The sequence below is a fragment of the Bos javanicus genome, chromosome 22, assembly GCF_032452875.1.
Source record: "Bos javanicus breed banteng chromosome 22, ARS-OSU_banteng_1.0, whole genome shotgun sequence".
Classification (NCBI taxonomy): Eukaryota; Metazoa; Chordata; class Mammalia; order Artiodactyla; family Bovidae; genus Bos; species Bos javanicus.
This window is the reverse complement of record NC_083889.1, coordinates 43,786,038-43,805,981: the sequence shown is the minus strand read 5'-3', so window position 1 is coordinate 43,805,981 and position 19,944 is coordinate 43,786,038. Positions and strand designations below refer to the sequence as shown.

The 19,944-nt window shown below is 39.1% G+C and overlaps 1 protein-coding gene and 1 pseudogene across 10 annotated transcripts in view; one reads left to right on the top strand and one right to left on the bottom strand.

Moving 5' to 3' along the window:
- DNAH12 (dynein axonemal heavy chain 12) overlaps positions 1 to 19,944 on the bottom strand; it is a 191,444-nt gene that overhangs the window by 55,385 nt on the left and 116,115 nt on the right. For all 10 annotated transcript variants that reach the window (XM_061396580.1, XM_061396577.1, XM_061396583.1 and 7 more), the window contains 7 exons: positions 17,496 to 17,688; positions 15,789 to 15,950; positions 11,554 to 11,748; positions 2,812 to 2,945; positions 1,448 to 1,610; positions 687 to 767; positions 162 to 342 (listed from right to left, as the gene is read on the bottom strand). In XM_061396580.1, coding sequence (XP_061252564.1) covers positions 162 to 342; positions 687 to 767; positions 1,448 to 1,610; positions 2,812 to 2,945; positions 11,554 to 11,748; positions 15,789 to 15,950; positions 17,496 to 17,688 — 1,109 coding nt within the window. The remainder of the gene's footprint in view (positions 1 to 161; positions 343 to 686; positions 768 to 1,447; positions 1,611 to 2,811; positions 2,946 to 11,553; positions 11,749 to 15,788; positions 15,951 to 17,495; positions 17,689 to 19,944) is intronic.
- Positions 16,059 to 16,712, top strand: LOC133235288 (small ribosomal subunit protein eS27-like; annotated as a pseudogene).

Genomic DNA, 19,944 nt, shown 5'->3' with positions numbered 1-19,944 from the left:
ACATAAGATAACAATATATCAAAGAGGAACTGTTAAGAGTCAAATTTAATTTGACTGGATGATAACAATATAATAGCACCCACTGAAAATGATCAACACGGAATTAACCAAGTCTGTTACACAGTTACAGTTGCTGATAAAACACAAGCTCATTCCAACACTTGCCTTTAGTGTATCCAGTGCAGACAGGGCTGCTTCCAAGGCTGGAATTGCCTCAGCTAGATCACTTTCACATTCATTCTTCAGAGTTTGGGCTTCCTCAGCTTTTCCACTGGCTATCTCTTCATCAAATTTCACAAATTTTCTTTTTGCTTCCACTTGTGCAGATTCTATCTCGATAAGCTAAGCAAAAGAGAGAAAAAAATAAAGACATCTTAAACATGCTTAAACATCCAACTGTTTTCTCTATCCTAGAGACAAAAGAATATTTGAAAAGTAGGACACCAAACATATAATTTTAAAGGATAAAATGAGGAGAAATGTAAATATATGAGACCTAATTTAGTGATGGGCTTCTCATCTTTCTTCAAAAACAACAGAACCCACAAGGAACCCAGTGAATCAACTGAAAAGAGTAACGTCCCAAAGATCCTGTCGCAAATGAATTAAGGCTTATTATCAAAGCTGAATTTATGTATTTCAATTGTCTTTTGTCATCAATTTTTAAAAAATTCAGGACACTTTACCTGCATCATATTTGCATTTTCAACTTTTGCTTCCTCTAATTTGGGCTGCAATTGGACAAGCTCTGTTTTCATCTCACCAACCTAAATAGACAATTTGTCATTAGTTTTCATAACTACAATAGCTATAGAAGCCAAGCAGAGAAAACTGAAACTTAAAATCAGGACCAGAAAAGCTTAACTTTTTTTCCAGTTCTTTACATGATGAACAAAGCCATGAGAGTGTGGCCAGTTTTCTTCACAAAAGACTTTATCTTTCTTGAGTATGACAGGGCAATGGAAGAATGCAGTTGTCATGGAAGAAAAGTCAGATAGAAAAATGGTAGCAGCTCTGGGTATCCCTATTATATTATGTGTATGGTGTACAATTCATTCAGACCACCCACTCTGCTGCTTATGTTGAAATAATGCTAATAAGTATTACTTGACTCATTTGAAGAAAAGTCTTATATTTAACCAGTTATTATAATAAAAAGTCAACCCTGACACTGTACTTTCTCCAAATGCCAAAAACTTAAGAATAAAACTGGATGTATTTGAGTCTGCGCAGTCTGAATGAACTTCTCTAAAATTCTAAAATTCACTTTACTCATCTGTAATATGAGGATCATAAAAGCGTCTACCTTATGGAGTTATCATGAGGAACAATTAGAGTAATGCAAATGAAGTACATAACTAATGCAAATGAAGTACATAACATAGTACCTGCATTCTCAATAAATTGTATCTCTTATATTTCCACTTGAGCAGCTCCTCAAATTTACCTGAGACCCAGCAAAAGCTAATTTGTCAAGTCCATTCACATAGCGCTGTTTTGCTTCCATTATAGCTTGTCGTCTCTTAGTCAACAGTTGTCGAAATGAGGCAATGAGTTCAAGGTAAGAAGTAGCAGTAACATAGTTATGTCGTCCTAACTCTTGCAAGAACCTAAAAGAGAGGCAGACAGTATTACTATAAATAATGGGTTTTACAAAGCAAGAAGTAAATTCAACATAGCATTAACAACAAATGTTTAAGAATAAAGGTTGATTTTACTCAGAAGCTGCTGAGTACTTAACTTTACACAGAACCACGTCCTAATTTCTAGTCTGCAAAATATTAGTATCAAATAGCAATGATGTAGTAAAAAAGCACAAATCAACAAAGATTTGTCTCAAGAGAGAACTATGCAAGAACGATAGAGGCCTTTTTATATGTTTCATATGCCAGGAGGATCTAATCCTGTAGCAGACCCAAGAGACTGTACACAAGGAAAGAGGACTACAGACAGGACAGCAAGAAAAAGTCGTCATTCCTTGCACATGTGTCACATGTTGGTTAAATGGAGCTCGGCCACAAATATAAGACTACTACTCATACACATAAAAACAATGGATGCAATGATGTTTCATGCTGAGTATGTAGACTAGAGCCCCCTTCGTGGTGTTCCTGCCCAAGCCAAACATGCTAGCTGGCTGTCAAACTCTGGATAGGCAATATACAATGAGCATGTATGACATGAAGATGAACAGATGTAAAACTGGTACTTTTAAGGTATCCACAGCCTACCAACCATCTTCCTTCTTGTCTAAGGACTTCCAACAAGTGCCCCAGCAGCAATGCTTGTTCTATGAAACCTGCCACACTATACACAGCAGTTCAGGCCAGGACTGGGCACTAGACACAAAGAAAGCTAAATCACATTTTGGAACGAACTTGGACTAGAAAGCTGGAAAGAGCTAATCAGCTAGAATTGCAAGAAGTAAACTTGAGAATTGAGAGGCTGATAGTTTTCCTCCATATACACTGGAAAGCAGAAAATTCAGCCTCAAAGAGAAAAGATGAGAAAGCAGACGCCACAGAGAAACAGGAATAAGAAATAGGGAAAAAGAATTTCTGGGTTTCTGGTGGCTTCTTAACTCCTGCTTCTAGTGATTTCTAAGATGCAGCTATATTCTTTCCCTTAAGATACCCTGCTCTTTGTTAAACCTAGATCAAGTAGCTTTCTAATACTTAAAAGCCATAACTAATTAAATGAGTAAAGAGAATTATAAGACTTAGAAATCATACTAAAATTTGCAGTTTCTCCTAAAAGAGATGCTTTAACATACAAGGCATTACTGTCATTTAAAAATTTATTAATATTAACCTTTCTGAAAGTTCCATAATGGAAGTGTGAAAGTGTTTGCATATTGGAACTATCTCTCGTCGTTCAACGTCAGTGAGCTCCAGTGTTTCTAAGAATTTCACAGCTACACGTTCAAGAGCATCTTCAGGCCATGGCTAAAAATAAGAAAAAGAAAAACAAGTGAAATTTAAAATGATTAGTTACACTCAAATTATATAAATTGTCTTCCTATGAGAGAAGAACTTGGGATTGAGAAAATTAAAATCTTAGTAGGGAAAATAGAATTAGAGGGACTAAGGTCACAAGTAAGTCTACGAAAGATATAAGTATTTTATACATTAAAATTAAAGATAACTCAATATAGGAAAGGTCAATAATACTTTACATATCAAAGATATAGCGTACCATTTTCCTATCTCTTCCACTTGGATGTCTAGTAGGCATCCCAAATGTAGTATGATAATGGTACAGGCTGCTTTGTTGCCCTCTTAATACCTATCAGCCCCCTTTCCTTAAGACTCCAATTTTATTCTAGATAGCAATATCCCAGCTACAATACTACATTTCCTAGACTTTGCAATTCAGAGTGGATAATGACATATGAGCATCTATTGGGTGGAGACATCAGAGAAAGCTCTCTAGAGAGTTACACAGAGCTGGCATGGCTCTTTGTGCCTTACTTTCTATTATTCTACTTCTTGCCTGGAACACATATGTGAAAGTTGGAGTTCTAGCAGCTACATTAGGCCATATGATGACTCTGAAGATGGAAACTACATGCTGAGGATAATAAAGAAGAAAGAATATGGGATTCTGATGACTTTGTTAAGTCACAAAGTCCAGGTCTTCAGATTTTTCTTCTATATAAGAGAGGAAAAAAACCCTTATGTGTTTAGTTTAGGTTTCTGTTACTAGCGGGCTTCCCTTGTGGCTCAGCTGGTAAAGAATCCACCTGCAGTGCGGGAGACCTGGGTTCGATCTCTGGGTTGGGAAGATCCCCTGGAGAAGGGAAAGGCTACCCACTCCAGTATTCTGGCCTGGAGAATTCCATGGATTGTATAGTCCATGGAGTCGCAAAGAGTTGGGCATGACTGAGCGACTTTCACTTTCTGTTACCAGCAGCTCGTCATAATTCCTACTTGCTACAACATCCAAAGTTGAACATTTGATTTTCTTCCCCACAGATTCACTTTCCCTCCAGTACTCCCCACCTCAGTGAGATGGTTCCTTTGCTTTTCCTAGAATACACCAAGGGTGCTTCTGGCCCTGGGTCTTGGATTTGCTGTTCCTCTGACTGGAACCCTCCTAATCTAGATCTCCATGTGGTTCAACTCCCTCACACCTCTGTGCAAACGCAAACCTACCAGGGAGGTCTGCCCAAAGCACTCACTCTTTCTAAAACAGCATTCTTTCCCTCATTACTCGTTCCCTTATCTTGAACTTTTTCTTAGCACTTAGCAATATCTGACATATATTTATTCATTTGTTTTTGTCTGTCTCACCGACTCACCACTAAAATACAAAAACCACAAAAGCAAGGACTCTTACCTCACTACTGTTACCGTCAGTGCTTAAACAGCTCTTGTTGCTAAATATTTGAAATATTTACTCAATGAAATAATTTATGTTAAATGAGTACTTAATCTTCACTTGCTCAATACAGTATTCCAAACTTCATTCCATTTAGATTCAACAAGATGCTTGTCATGTTTTTCCTTTATAGTAGACAATATGCATTTTAAGATCAATTTTTTCAGTGTTTGGCCCTCTCAGTTCAGTCAGTTCAGTCGTTCAGTCTTGTCCGATTCCTTGCAACCCCATGAATCACAGCACGCCAGGCCTCCCTGTCCATCACCAGCTCCCAGAGTTCACTCAGACTCACATCCATCGAGTCAGTGATGCCATCCAGCCATCTCATCCTCTGTCGTCCCCTTCTCCTCCTGCCCCCAATCCCTCCCAGCATCAGAGTCTTTTCCAATGAGTCAACTCTTCACATGAGGTGGCCAAAGTACTGGAGCTTCAGCTTTAGCATCATTCCTTCCAAAGAAATCCCAGGGCTGATCTCCTTCAGAATGGACTGGTTAGATCTCCTTGCAGTCCAAGGGATTCTAAAGAGTCTTCTCCAACACCACAGTTCAAAAGCATCAATTCTTCGGCGCTCAGCCTTCTTCACAGTCCAACTCTCACATCCATACATGACCACAGGAAAAACCATAGCCTTGACTAGACGAACTTTTGTTGGCAAAGTAATGTCCCTGCTTTTGAATATGCTATCTAGGTTGGTCATAACTTTCCTTCCAAGGAATAAGCGTCTTTTAATTTCATGGCTGCAGTCACCATCTGTAGTGATTTTGGAGCCCAGAAAAATAAAGTCTGACGCTGTTTCCACTGTTTCCCCACCTATTTCCCATGAAGTGATGGGTCCAGATGCCATGATCTTCGTTTTCTGAATGTTGAGCTTTAAGCCAACTTTTTCACTCTCCACTTTCACTTTCATCAAGAGGCTTTTTAGTTCCTCTTCACTTTCTGCCATAAGGGTGGTGTCATCTGCCTATCTGAGGTTATTGATATTTCTCCCGACAATCTTGATTCCAGCTTGTGTTTCTTCCAGTCCAGCGTTTCTCATGATGTACTCTGTATATAAGTTAAATAAGCAGGGTGACAATATACAGCCTTGACGTACTCCTTTTCCTATTTGGAACCAGTCTGTTGTTCCATGTCCAGTTCTAACTGTTGCTTCCTGACCTGCATATAGGTTTCTCAAGAGGCAGGTCAGGTGGTCTGGTATTCCCATCTCTTTCAGAATTTTCCACAGTTTATTGGGATCCACACAGTCAAAGGCTTTGGCATAGTCAATAAAGCAAAACTAGATGTTTTTCTGGAACTCTCTTGCTTTTTCCATGATCCAGCAGATGTTGCAATTTGATCTCTGGTTCCTCTGCCTTTTCGAAAACCAGCTTGAACATCAGGAAGTTCACGGTTCACATATTGCTGAAGCCTGGCTTGGAGAATTTTGAGCATTACTTTACTAGCGTGTGAGATGAGTGCAATTGTGTGGTAGTTTGAGCATTCTTTGGCATTGCCTTTCTTTGGGATTGGAGTGAAAACTGACCTTTTCCAGTCCTGTGGCCACTGCTGAGTTTTCCAACTTTGCTGGCATATTGAGTGCAGCACTTTCACAGCATCATCTTTCAGGATTTGAAAGAGCTCAGCTGGAATTCCATCACCTCCACTAGCTTTGTTCGTAGTGATGCTTTCTAAGGCCCACTTGACTTCACATTCCAGGCTGTCTGGCTCTAGGTCAGTGATCACACCACCGTGATTATCTGGGTCATGAAGATATTTTTTGTACAGTTCTTCTGTGTATTCTTGCCACCTCTTCTTAATATCTTCTGCTTCTGTGAGGTCCATACCATTTCTGTCCTTTATCGAGCCCATCTTTGCATGAAATGTTGCCTTGGTATCTCTAATTTTCTTGAAGAGATCTCTAGTCTTTCCCATTCTGTTTGGCCCTCTACTCTAGTAAAAATCAAGCTTTTTGATCAAATACTCCATTAATTATTAAAAAAAGTGTTAGGCAACCATTACCAGTATATACATATTTATTAATTATATTCATATGGTATTACTGTACTAATATATTTTTAAACCCAAAAAAAGGCCTTTAAAGATTATTAACATAAACGAATTTTTGTAAAATGTCAAGATAAGCACCATTTTCCGATCATGTAACTCTTTTTATTTTGAAAAGCTTCTCCCCAAAGCTCCCTGGCAGATTTTTAAATCCAGATCCACTGGTAAGAAACACATCACGAAAAGGCTCATGTGTAAACAGTCAACAATAAGAGGAGTGAGAGCACCAATGCTGACTTAGGCCAACCAGGAATGAATCCCTATTAGACTTTGCCTACTTGGGTAGCAATTTCCCAAACAAAATCAGAATTCTGTTAGCAAAGATGAAGTGGGTAGAAAATGGCTGTTGAGAGGTAACCATGACATCATAAGCTAATGCTGCAAAGTCATGACACACCCTGGGAATAACCTTTATTATTTAAACAGTTGATATAAATCCATATTCCAAGTGAAAGGGAAGTCACCCAGTCATGTCCAAATCTTTGCAACTCCATGGACTGTAGCCTGCCAGGCTCCTCCATCCATGGAATTTTCCAGGCAAGGATACTGAAGTGGGTTGCCATTTCCTTCTCCAGGGGATGTTCCTGACATAGGGATTGAAGGCAGGTCTCCCACACTGCAGGTAGATCTGAGCCTCCAGGGTTTTAACCAATGTCTCACCAGATCTTGTTAAACTGTCATTGTTTTTGGTCTTAAAATGTAGGTGACACAGGGCTTGAGCTAGCTCCTGCTAGTTTTATGACAGTTTTTTACTGTCCACTTATAACCGCATTGTCCATCTTCAATTTTCAGTTCATTGCAAGACTCCCTTAGGGTCCCTTGCACACTATCTATGACATATGTCCATCTGACATACAAACTGAGTGGGAAAGTGAAAGTAAAAGTGCAAGCTGCTCAGTTGTGTCCAACTCTTTGTAACTCCATGGACTGTAGACCGCCAGGCTTCTCTGTCCACGGAATTCTCCAGCCAAGAATTGTGGAATGGGTTGCCATTCCCTTCTCCAGGGGATCTTCCCAACCCAGGCATCAAACCTGGGTGTCCTGCATTGCAGGCAGATTATTTACCACCTAAGCCACCAGAGAAGCAATGTCAATTCACATGAGATATTTCATACACAAGTGAGTATTTCAGTAAATTCTACCCTTATCTTCTGAACTGTTTTGGCACCTCTGGTAAGTTTACACCCTATTTTGGAGAACAGAAATCTATCCAAAAAGTCAGTGACTTCTCAGCTATGTGACACACAGTAGTTCACACTCACTTCCATCCTCAAAAGACTCAGGCCTCAAACAAAGCCATCAGTACCCCGACACAGTTTCTGTATCCCCACTGTTTCACTGTAAAATATCGGTTCCTCTCTGTTATCCACTTAACTTCCCTTATCCATTTGCACCTCCTAGTTCTTTCTTTCTTAAATTTCCCCCAATAAGTATGAATCACATACAATAGAACAGAAAGTCTCATGGTTATAAAAAACATATTCAGAAATAGAATTGTACTTATAAGATCTCACAAAAGAAAACTTTTAACTGGATAGGCTTTGTTTGTTTGGTTTTGGTTTGGGGCTACTTAATGAAAGCAATATTAAGATACAGTTTGCATAAAGGAAAACTGTTTCACATGACTTTTATTGTTGTATAAATTCTAAAACATCCAATAGCTGAAACACACTACAGTCCTCAAAAGGGAAGAATTACTGTTTTTCAAACATGCAATTGATAAAGATGAAAGAGAACAAAATGCATTAGTATTAGAAAATTAGTTTTAAAAGAAACTATCCGGGGTCAAGCTATAGTCCACAATACATTCAGTTCAGTTCAGTTGCTCAGTCATGTCCGACTCTTTGCGACCCCATGAATCGCAGCACGCCAGGCCTCCCTGTCCATCACCAACTCCCGGAGTTCACTAAAACTCACATCCATCGAGTCGGTGATGCCATCCAGCCATCTCATCCTCTGTCGTCCCCTTTTCCTCCTGCCCCCAATCCCTCCCAGCATCAGTCTTTTCCAATGAGTCAACTCTTCGCATGAGGTTGCCAAAGTACTAGAGTTTCAGCTTTAGCATCATTCCTTCCAAAGAACACCCAGGGCTGACTCCTTTAGAATGGACTGGTTGGATCTCCTTGCAGTCCAAGGGATTCTCAAGAGTCTTCTCCAACACCACAGTTCAAAAGTATCAATTCTTCGGCGCTCAGCTTTCTACACAGCCCAACTCTGGCATCCATACATGACCACTGGAAAAACCATAGCCTTGACTAGACAGACCTTTGTTGGCAAAGTAATGTGTCTGCTTTTCAATATGTTATCTAGGTTGGTCATAACTTTACTAGGCATAAAACAAATAAACAGAAGGCACCATGAGCTACCCTTCTCATAAACATAAATACTGAATGGTTTTACTCAGGCAGTGATGATTTACCCTGTTTAAATGAAGTGATAGCCTGTATCATTCGCTGCTGGCATGACTGAAACTGTCACCCAGCTAGTCTTCCTGTCTCTTGTTTTGCCCAATTCCAAATCATCCACCATAAAGCTTCCAAGAGTTGTGGGTTATTCCTAAAATGTAGATTAGCTATATACATGTTAATTGCCTTTAAATGTCTTTGGTATAAAACCAAATTCCTAGACACATTTACACATTCATTTATAGCCTGGCACCCACTCAAAGCTCCAACTTAACTCCTGTTGCCCTCATTGCCAGTCAGCCACACCAAACTATTTAACTATTTGCCCAAATGAGCCACACTTTCCCCACTGTCGCACCTCTGCATGTGCTATCCTCTTATGATGGTTAATTTTATGTGTGCCTATATATTTGGTCCAACATTATTCTAGTTGTTTCTGTGAGGTGCATTTTGGATGGGTTCAACATTTAAATGAATAGACTGAATAAAGCAGATTGCTCTCCCTAATGTAAGTGGGCCTCATCCAATCAGTTGAAGGCCTGAATAGAACAAAAAGGCTGAACCTCCCTCAAATAAGGGAGAATTCCTCCTGCATGATGGCCTTCGAGTGAGGACATTAGTTTTTTTCCTGACTTTGAATTCAAGCATAACACCTTTTCCTAGGTCTCAATCCTGCTGGCTTTCAAACTGGAATGACACCATCAGCTCTCATGGGTCTCCAGCTTGCCAACTGCAAATCTTGAAAATCATCAGCCTTCATAAAGATGTGAGCCAACTCCTTATAATAAATATATGTATAAATAGATAAAGATATATCTATCTCTAAATATATCTTTATGCAGAGTACATCATGAGAAATGCTGGACTGGAAGAAACACTAGCTGGAATCAAGATTGCCGGGAGAAATATCAATAACCTCAGATATGCAGATGACACCACCCTTATGGCAGAAAGTGAAGAGGAACTAAAAAGCCTCTTGATAAAAGTGAAAGTGGAGAGTGAAAAAGTTGGCTTAAAGCTCAACATTCAGAAAACGAAGATCATGGCATCCGGTCCCACCACTTCATGGGAAATAGATGGGGAAACAGTGGAAACAGTGTCAGACTTTATTTTTCTGGGCTCCAAAATCACTACAGATGGGGACTGCAATCATGAAATTAAAAGACGCTTACTCCTTGGAAGGAAAGTTATGACCAACCTAGATAGCATATTCAAAAGCAGAGACATTACTTTGTCAACAAAGGTTCGTCTAGTCAAGGCTATGGTTTTTCCAGTGGTCATGTATGGATGTGAGAGTTGGACTGTGAAGAAAGCTGAGCCCCGAAGAATTGATGCTTTTGAACTGTGGTGTTGGAGAAGACTCTTGAGAGTCCCTTGGACTGCAAGGAGATCCAACCAGTCCATTCTGAAGGAGATCAGCCCTGGGATTTCTTTGGAAGGAATGATGCTAAAGCTGAAACTCCAGTACTTTGGGCACCTCATGCGAAGAGTTGACTCATTGGAAAAGACTCTGATGCTGGGAGGGATTGGGGGCAGGAGGAGAAGGGGATGACAGAGGATGAGATGGCTGGATGGCATCACTGACTCGATGGACGTGAGTCTGAGTGAACTCCGGGAGCTGGTGATGGACAGGGAGGCCTGGCGTGCTGCGATTCATGGGGTCGCAAAGAGTTGGACACGACTGAGCGACTGATCTGATCTAATCTTATCTGATGGATGTGTATATATATACATGTACATATATATACACACAGGAGAAGGCGATGGCACCCAACTCCAGTACTCTTGCCTGGAGAATCCCATGGACGGAGGAGCCTGGTAGGCTTCAGTCCATGGGGTCGCTAAGAGTCGGACACAACTGAGCAACTTCACTTTCACTTTTCATTTTCATGCGTTGGAGAAGGACATGGCAACCCACTCCAGTGTTCTTGCCTGGAGAATCCCAGGGATGGGAGAGCCTGGTGGGCTGCTGTCTATGGGGTTGCACAGAGTCGGACACAACTAAGCGATTTAGGAGCAGTAGCAGCATACATGTACATACATATATATGTATGTACATATATGTATATATATAAGGAACCAGTAGAATGTATCATATATATATATAAAAGATCATATATATATGATATATATGTATATATAAATATATATATATATAAAAGATCATATATATATATAAAAGATACATTCTTCTGGTTCCTTATACAACCCTCCTCTATATAATGGATTCATTTTCATGCTTCAGAGAGACACTGTCTTAATAAGCGCACCTTTGCACGTCGAGACTATGGCTCTTTTATGTAACTGACTGCTCATTTGCTAGCTGTCTTTTTTGTCTTCCAGTCTAGTATATGAGATCATTTTGGGGATCATGGAGTTTTCCAAGTCCCTGGCGCTGCCATTAGAGTGAGTAACCAAAAAGCACTTGATACATGCATATTAATAGAAGTTGAGTAAGATTTCTGTAACAGTCCAAAAGATTTAATTATCTCTGATGGCCCAGATGGTAAAGAATCTGCCTGCAATGCACCAACACCCAGGTTTGATTCCTGGGTTGGGAAGAGCTGCTGGAGAAGGGAATGGCAACCCACTCCAGTATTCTTGCCTGGAGAATCACATGGACAGAGGAGCCTGGTGGGATACCACCCATGGGGTTGCAAAGAGTCAGATATAACTGAGCAATTAACACACACACACACGCACACACACACTGCGAATTACAAACCTGAAACCAGTCAATGGTACAGCAATTGATGAGGGATGGGAACTGCCTCAAGCGATTTCGGAAGGCATCTCCAATGGGGCTAAAGGCCACTACAACATGAAGATTTTCTTTGCAGCGATTCACAAAGAAAGCAAACAGGGCTAAGGGACTGAGTTCACCGTGTTTATTGCCAGCCTGAGCCACAGGACGAACACCCTAGGGAATACCAGAAAAAGCCTCGTAAATAGAAACACATAAGCTGATAAAAGATTAGTAGATATTAAAATATTAAGAATTTGTATTACTCCTCTTATAAATATCTTAAAATTTTTGTTTTTATATCAATATAATGGCTTTGATATAGTCTGCACTTAGAAGACTACTTTCAATTCCATAATTCTATAATTTAAAAATAAGTATCTGTCAAAGATTTAACTTATAAAAATAGTCACAAAAAGTTCACCAAGATAAACATATGGGACATTATATAATTCAACACTGGTTTTAAGAGGAAAAAATTGAAACAACTAAAGCATCCAGTTAAAAACATTATAAAACATCCATACACTGTAATTTTAAACAACTGTTAAAGATAATGAGATGCATCAACATGTGCTATGGCAAGATGAGCAAGAAAAAATAAATATAAGGTCAAATTGTGCAAGAGTATGCATAATATGATCCTTTTTGTTAAATTAAAAAATACATAGGTGCATATGTGTAAACATATACTTTTTTATGGAAGCAAACACAAAGAACTATTAACAGTGGTTCCTTTGGGTGAGATGGACTTAAAGGAGAATGAAAGGGGATTTTATGTTTATTTTGTATATTCTTCTTGGCTTATATAATTTTTTTCATTTTGGACATTCTTCCGCTGTTTGAACTATCTGACTTTATTCTTATAATGTTTGTATTTTTTGAAATGATAATAGAGTTTGGTAATGAGATTATTCACTCAGTCATGTATGACGCTTTGTGACCCCATGGACTGTGCCTGCCAGGTTCCTCTGTCTATGGAATTCTCCAGAGGAGAATACTGGAGTGGGTAACTATTTCCTTCTCCAGGCGATCTTCCCAACCCAGGTATTGAACCCAATACATATCCTTCATTGGTAGGTCGACTCTTTACCAATTCTTTAGCCACCAGTGAAGCCCAATGAGATTATACATTACTTCTAATTTTTTTCCTTATGTTGGATTGATCAAACGTTCTTTCAGGCTTTTCCATAACCGTGTACAAAAAACCCAAATGAACTTTTTGGTCAACCTATTAATATCTCTATATGAAAAAGGCTTCTTACGTGAGGTCTGGCATAATGGCTTTAGAATCAAACTTCTTGAGTTCAAATTCCAGCTTGCAGCTGATTATCTATGTGACCTTGAGGCAAGTTACTTAATCTCTCTGTTACTTAGTTTCCTTATCCATAAAATGGGGGCAAGAGTACTTATCAATATATCAAGGGGTTGTTGAGTGATCAAAGAGTTATTACATGTGAACACTTAAAACAGTTCTTGTCTCACAGGTAAGTACTTTTCAGCTTTTTAATATCCTAACTTTCTCCTTCAAAGTAGAAAAGGTCTCATACTCAATAAATTATCTTATAAACAGATTTTTAAAAGAAAATAAAATTGTAAAAGGTAGATTTACATTTTTTAATAGCAAATTTAGGAAGTGATCACAATGATCATACAATTTCCAATATGATGATAGTGAATTTATTTCTAGATGGCCTCTCTACTCTAGATATGTGACAGATATAGATCTATGGGAAACTGTAAATCAACTTTGTTTATTCACCCTGACAGTAATTCTCATATTAAGATTATTATGATCAGTGTCAATCTGGGAAATTATGTTCAGGTTGTCTACCTCCATTAACTCTTGAGTTAACAGGGGGACATTCAGATATAGAAAGCTACATGGTATATACAGTTACATGGTTGTAACTGTAGAACAAGAGTTCAAGAAAGGGCCAAGATATTGATATAAATATAGGCATTATTTACACAGAAATAATAGTTAACGTGATCTTCCCTTATGGCTCACTGGTAAAGAGTCCACATGCTGATGCAGGAGATGTGGGCTCGACCTCTGGGTCAGGAAGATCTCCTGAAGGATGAAATGACAACCCACTCCAGTATTCTTGCCTGGGAAATCCCATGGACAGAGGAGCCTGGTGGGCTATAGTTTATGGGGTCACAAAGAGTCGGACATGACTCAGCAACTAAACAACAATAACAAAGGTCAATGTTTCTAGAGTAGAAGTAGGGAGTAACATCTACATGCACATAGAAATACTAATACTTTGGGAGCACAACTGATTCTGGGAGCAAAAAAAAGAGTAGATATTGAAGGAGAAAGGAAACAAACTGAGGGAACTTTCACAGCAGTCAAAGAAAAACATATTTTAAAAGAGGAATGATGAGTTATTTCAGAGATGAATGATAATTTTAAAAGAGAACTGAGAAAATATCACTAAATACGGTAAATAAGTCACTGCAAAATTGAGACAAACTTTGCAGCAATTTAATTCTGCAAGGAGTGTGAACAGAACAGTGGAAAAGTAGCCTGGAAATGGAAGGCTGAAGCTACAATTGTAATGCTGACATCAGAGACTGTGCTGAGTCTATAAGAGGTGATCAGTAGGCAGGACCAGGCCCAAGCTCTATAGATCAGTTATCAGTGATCTGTGTCAGATGGATGAAATAAGCAAAGTCCAAGACCTGGTCTTCAAAGTGCAGGGTATGCAAAGAAATTAATATAATTTATCTTATATATCTTTTATATTTTTAAATATTGGTATAAAGCAAGCAAAAAAATAAAAGGATGCACTTTGGTACATGTGAGTTCTGACCATGGCTATTTCCTGGTGGATAAATTGATATGGTGTTCCTAGGTTTGGGTGGAATATGAAGGAAATAAGTTCTTCAGGCTATTCTTGGATCATACCATAAAATAGTAAAGCCATGGAAAAGCTTTTGTAGCAAAGTGATAAGAGGAAAAAGATAAACAACCACTAAAGTGAGCGGAAAAGCCTTGCAAAGTTTAGAAAATCCCATTCCCCAAAGGGTCTCATTCCCTGGAAAGGAGTGTAGGGAATATATTTTTCCTATGGATTAGGAGAATCACCATTCTTAGGAACTTTTAGCCACAACCTTGATGCTACCCAGATACAAACAGAGAACTTGGAATTTTTTTTTTCCTTTCTCCTTCCCCACTCCAGGCCATGAACTGGTGGTGCATCACATTTACTGAGGGCTTTCTAAGTGCCTGACATTCCATAACTACCTTATTTCATTTGATGATGCTGTATAGGAGGAACTATTTTGTGTATATAATACTTCCGTTCCATAGATGAGAAAAGCAGGGTGCTTGAACTACCAGGGGGGATCCATTTTACTCCAGATGCTATCACTGGAGGCTGGAATGAAGCATCCTGATATGAGTGATGTATTCTGTGGGTAAAAGTAGTTATGATAACAGGAAAGGGGAAACTACTAGCTGAAATCTTGTATGGGAAGATCTGAAAAATGGTGGTCGAAGGTCAGGACATCTGAGGTAGAGGTGCATCACAAAATATATTTTTTTCTTTGTCAACTAAATCACAAAGCATGATTCCCAGATGTACCAGAATCAATACAAGTAGTTTTATTAAACTGAAATTTTACTAACTAGCGGCAAACTATAAAAGTGAATCAAGTAGTGTTTTAAAGCTATATTTTCTCATATCACTATAACCATAAGACATTATTTTATTTTTTGACATATACACACTACTCTGTACAATGAGAACCTACTGTATAGCAAAGGGAACTCTACTCCATGCTCTGAGATGACTTAAATGAGAAGGAAATTCAAAAAAGAGGGAATACATGTATATGTATATGTATGGCTGACTGACTTTGCTGTACAGCAGAGACTGACACAGCAGTGTAAAGCACCTACTCTCCAGGTAAGGAAAAAAGACATGATTTTAAATCTCTAATCATTCATAAAACATGCTAAATAAGATCAAATGGATGAAACACTGTCATCATTATGGAAAAAGCTGGGTTAAAATAATTAAAATTCTGTCTCATAACTATACTTTTACAGTTATAACTATTTAAAATTCACCAAAAAAAGTATTAAAATATACATTAAGTTTTTGATTACCAAAATTCTCTGCACAAGCCATATTTATACTGAAGAACAGAAAAGTTTCAAGGTAACATTTCTGAGTTGGGAGCAGCACTCCCTGAAAAGCATTTACCTCCATCACTTCTTGTTTTTCATCTGATGCAAAAATATTAGGTACTTCTCCAGTATTGAGCACACTGTCGATATCCTCTAGAAAAGCTTCCTCTTTAATCTGAGTGTCCGTGATTAGAAAGACTGTCTTCTGGCCCTTCATGCCCACGTTCCTTAAAAGGGCCTTAAAATAAAAATGTACTTAGAATCAGAATCTGGTGGAAATCGTGTTTTTTTTGCTTTCCTTCCCCTTTCCTTTCTTTTGATAACAACATCCCGCCCTTTCTGGCGGTGTCAATCTCCTCACAAGAACATGCCTCTTGCAAAGGATCTTCTTCATCCCTCTCCAGAAGAGAAGAGGAAACACAAGAAGAAGCACCTGGTGCAGAGCCCCAGTTCCTATTTCATGAATGCAAAACGCCCAGGTTGCTATAAGATCACCACCATCTTTAGCCATGCACAACAGTAGTTTTGTGTATTGGCTGCTCTACTGTCCTCTGCCACCATACAGGAGGAAAAGCAAGACTTACAAAAGGATGCTCTTTCAAACAGAAGCAGCACTGAAAGTACCCTGTATCAAGATGAACGGAAAACCATCCCAAAAAACATGTTTTGGATGAAAAAAAAAATCTCAATTTTTAATACCTCTCCCACTGGGGCTTCCCTTGTGGCTCAGCTGGTAAAGAATCCACCTGCAATGCAGGAGACCTGGGTTTGATCCCTGGGTTGGGAAGATCCCCTGAAGAAGGGAACAGCTACCCACTTCAGTATTCTGGCCTGGAGAATACCATGGACTATAGTCCATGGGGTCACAAAGATTCAGACATGACTAAGCAACTTTCACTTTCACTTCTCCCATTCTGGTGGCACTGTCGATCTGGGCCTCCATTTTACCCATCCCTCCAGTGGGAGACTCCATCTGGCCAGTTTTCCAAGCCCCAAGGCACAGTCATTGATTCAGAGGTGGGCTTATGATTTAAGAGGGCCCATTCACAGTCTCACTTCAGGAACTAAGATGGATTTGAAAAGAGAAAGAATCTGTTCATCTAAGAATGGAGATATAAAAGCCAGTTCTCCACACTCACTTTTAAGATGTAGACTTATTTAGTACATGAAAGTCAGAAAAAGTTTAAAAAGTCCAGCAAAGTCTCTCTTGTTTTTTTCCACTTTGGGTCATCTGTCTTCCAGGGCCAGCAGAACCACAGGCACGTGTGTATGAAGCCCCAGCTATGCCCTCCACTATTCTATTGGTTACTGGAAGAGCAGCGCAGCTCTAAAGAAACTATTAAGATTTGACAGCTTTGATGACATCGTCATCACCACTGAGGTTTATATCTAACAGTCTACTGAAAAAACACATTTGTCTGAAATAAGGCCTTTCTGAACTAGAATAAAGATAGAATCAGCAGCAACATGGTAAGAACACAGTGGATAAGACTTAAGTTATAAATCCCACTCTGCTGTGCATACCTATTCTCAACTTCAGTTTCCCTATCAGTAAAACACAGAGACAACCATACCTGCTACACTGAATTGTCATACTTGTAGAAAGAAAGCACATATGTAAAGCACTTCAAACAGTGCTCAGCACATGCAGTAACTGCCTAGGGATAGTATTATTATCACCATTGCATTCAGCACACAGCTAGCTATACAGGTTGGCTCTCTCTTTAGAGATAAAAGAATGCACAGATGTTATTTTAGACACTAGATTTCCTCATGATTTTACCTTCAGGTCCTCTCTCCACTCATTCATACCATAACTCTTTGAAATTTCTGGTTGGAAAATCTGCATTTTTGCCATAGATGTAGCCAGACGGGTTAAAGATTGACGACCACTTCCTCCAAGTCCGACAAGCAAAGCGTTTCCACCAGACTGCTTCAGAATCCGACATATTCGTGATAAATGTTCCAAAACATACCTATGATATATAGATATTATTATACTTCAAAATACGAATGTAAATGTTTATTTACCCATAACTATTGCTTTACTTTCCTAGAAGGATGGACTTTGCTGTCCCATATGTTACTATCTCAATTTTAAAGAGGTAATCATGAATAAGTGTGATATTTCAAACGCAGTTACAATTCAACCATTTGATGTAAAGGAAAACTATTTGAAGTACAAATTCAGGAAATGTAATATATGTAAGCTACAAAAATAAAATGAAATTGTTAACTATTTGTACTGGAGCATATTATTTTTATCTAAAAGATTTCTTCAGAAATTCTCTGGTGGTCCACTAGTTAGGACTCTGGACTTTCACTGCCAAGGGCCAGGGTTCAATCCCTGGTCAGAGAGCTAAGATATCACAAGCATGGTAAAAGAAAAAGAAAAAGTGTATTCAACATTTTAATACTAGGATTTCTATGTGAGAACTAGAAAGTCAGTTATATACAAAATAATACATCCAGGAAAGGTATCCACGCTAGTAATTAGGGAAATTAAAACTAAAGACACAGTGTGATACTGACAAAACTAACCAAATCTGGCAATCCTAAGTGTTGGCAAGGGTGAGAAACAATGGGAGTTCTTAAAAACAATGATCATTTCTGAAGATACTTTGGCAAAACTTAGTAAAATAGAAGATGCTAACATATCAGATCAGATCAGTCGCTTAGTCGTGTCCAACTCTTTGCGACCCCATGAATCGCAGCACGCCAGGCCTCCCTGTCCATCACCAATTCCCGGAGTTCACTCAGACTCACGTCCATCGAGTCAGTGATGCCATCCAGCCATCTCATCCTCTGTCGTCCCCTTCTCCTCTTGCCCCCAATCCCTCCCAGCATCAGAGTCTTTTCCAGTGAGTCAACTCTTCGCATGAGGTGCCCAAAGTACTGGAGTTTCAGCTTTAGCATCATTCCTTCCAAAGAAATCCCAGGGCTGATCTCCTTCAGAATGGACTGGTTGGATCTCCTTGCAGTCCAAGGGACTCTCAAGAGTCTTCTCCAACACCACACTTCAAAAGCATCAATTCTTCGGCGCTCAGCCTTCTTCACAGTCCAACTCTCACATCCATACATGACCACTGGAAAAACCATAGCCTTGACTAGATGAACCTTTGTTGGCAAAGTAATGTCTCTGCTCTTGAATATGCTATCTAGGTTGGTCATAACTTTCCTTCCAAGGAATAAGCGTCTTTTAATTCCATGGCTGCAGTCACCATCTGTAGTGATTTTGGAGCCCAGAAAAATAAAGTCTGACACTGTTTCCACTGTTTCCCCATCTATTTCCCATGAAGTGGTGGGACCAGATGCCATGATCTTCATTTTCTGATTGTTGAGCTTTAAGCCAACTTTTTCACTCTCCACTTTCACTTTCATCAAGAGGCTTTTTAGTTCCTCTTCACTTTCTGCCATAAGTGTGGTGTCATCTGCATATCTGAGGTTATTGATATTTCTCCCGACAATCTTGATTCCAGCTTGTGTTTCTTCCAGTCCAGAGTTTCTCATGATGTACTCTGCATATAAGTTAAATAAACAGTGTGACAATATACAGCCTTGACAAACTCCTTTTCCTATTTGGAACCAGTCTGTTGTTCCATGTCCAGTTCTAACTGTTGCTTCCTGACCTGCATATAGGTTTCTCAAGAGGCAGGTCAGGTGGTCTGGTATTCCCATCTCTTTCAGAATTTTCCACAGTTTATTGGGATCCACACAGTCAAAGGCATAGATGCTCTTCTGGAACTCTCTTGCTTTTTCCATGATCCAGTGGATGTTGGCAATTTGATCTCTGGTTCCTCTGCCTTTTCTAAAACCAGCTTGAACATCAGGAAGTTCAAGGTTCACATATTGCTGAAGCCTGGCTTGGAGAATTTTGAGCATTACTTTACTAGCATGTGAGATGAGTGCAATTGTGCGGTAGTTTGAGCATTCTTTGGCATTGCCTTTCTTTGGGATTGGAATGAAAACTGACCTTTTCCAGTCCTGTGGCCACTGCTGAGTTTTCCAAATTTAATAATTCCACTTCTAAGAATATAGCCTAGAGAAATCCTTACACATGTAACCAAGGAGACATGAATATTCAAACCTTTTTCATAATTACAAAAACTAGAAGTTACCTAGTTACAGTCCTTAGTATCTGAAACAGAAGTCTATCTCAGAAGAATGATTCCACTGTGTTAAAATTATACATTGGAATGCAATACAGTAGTAAAACTTTGTTTTTTGTGAAT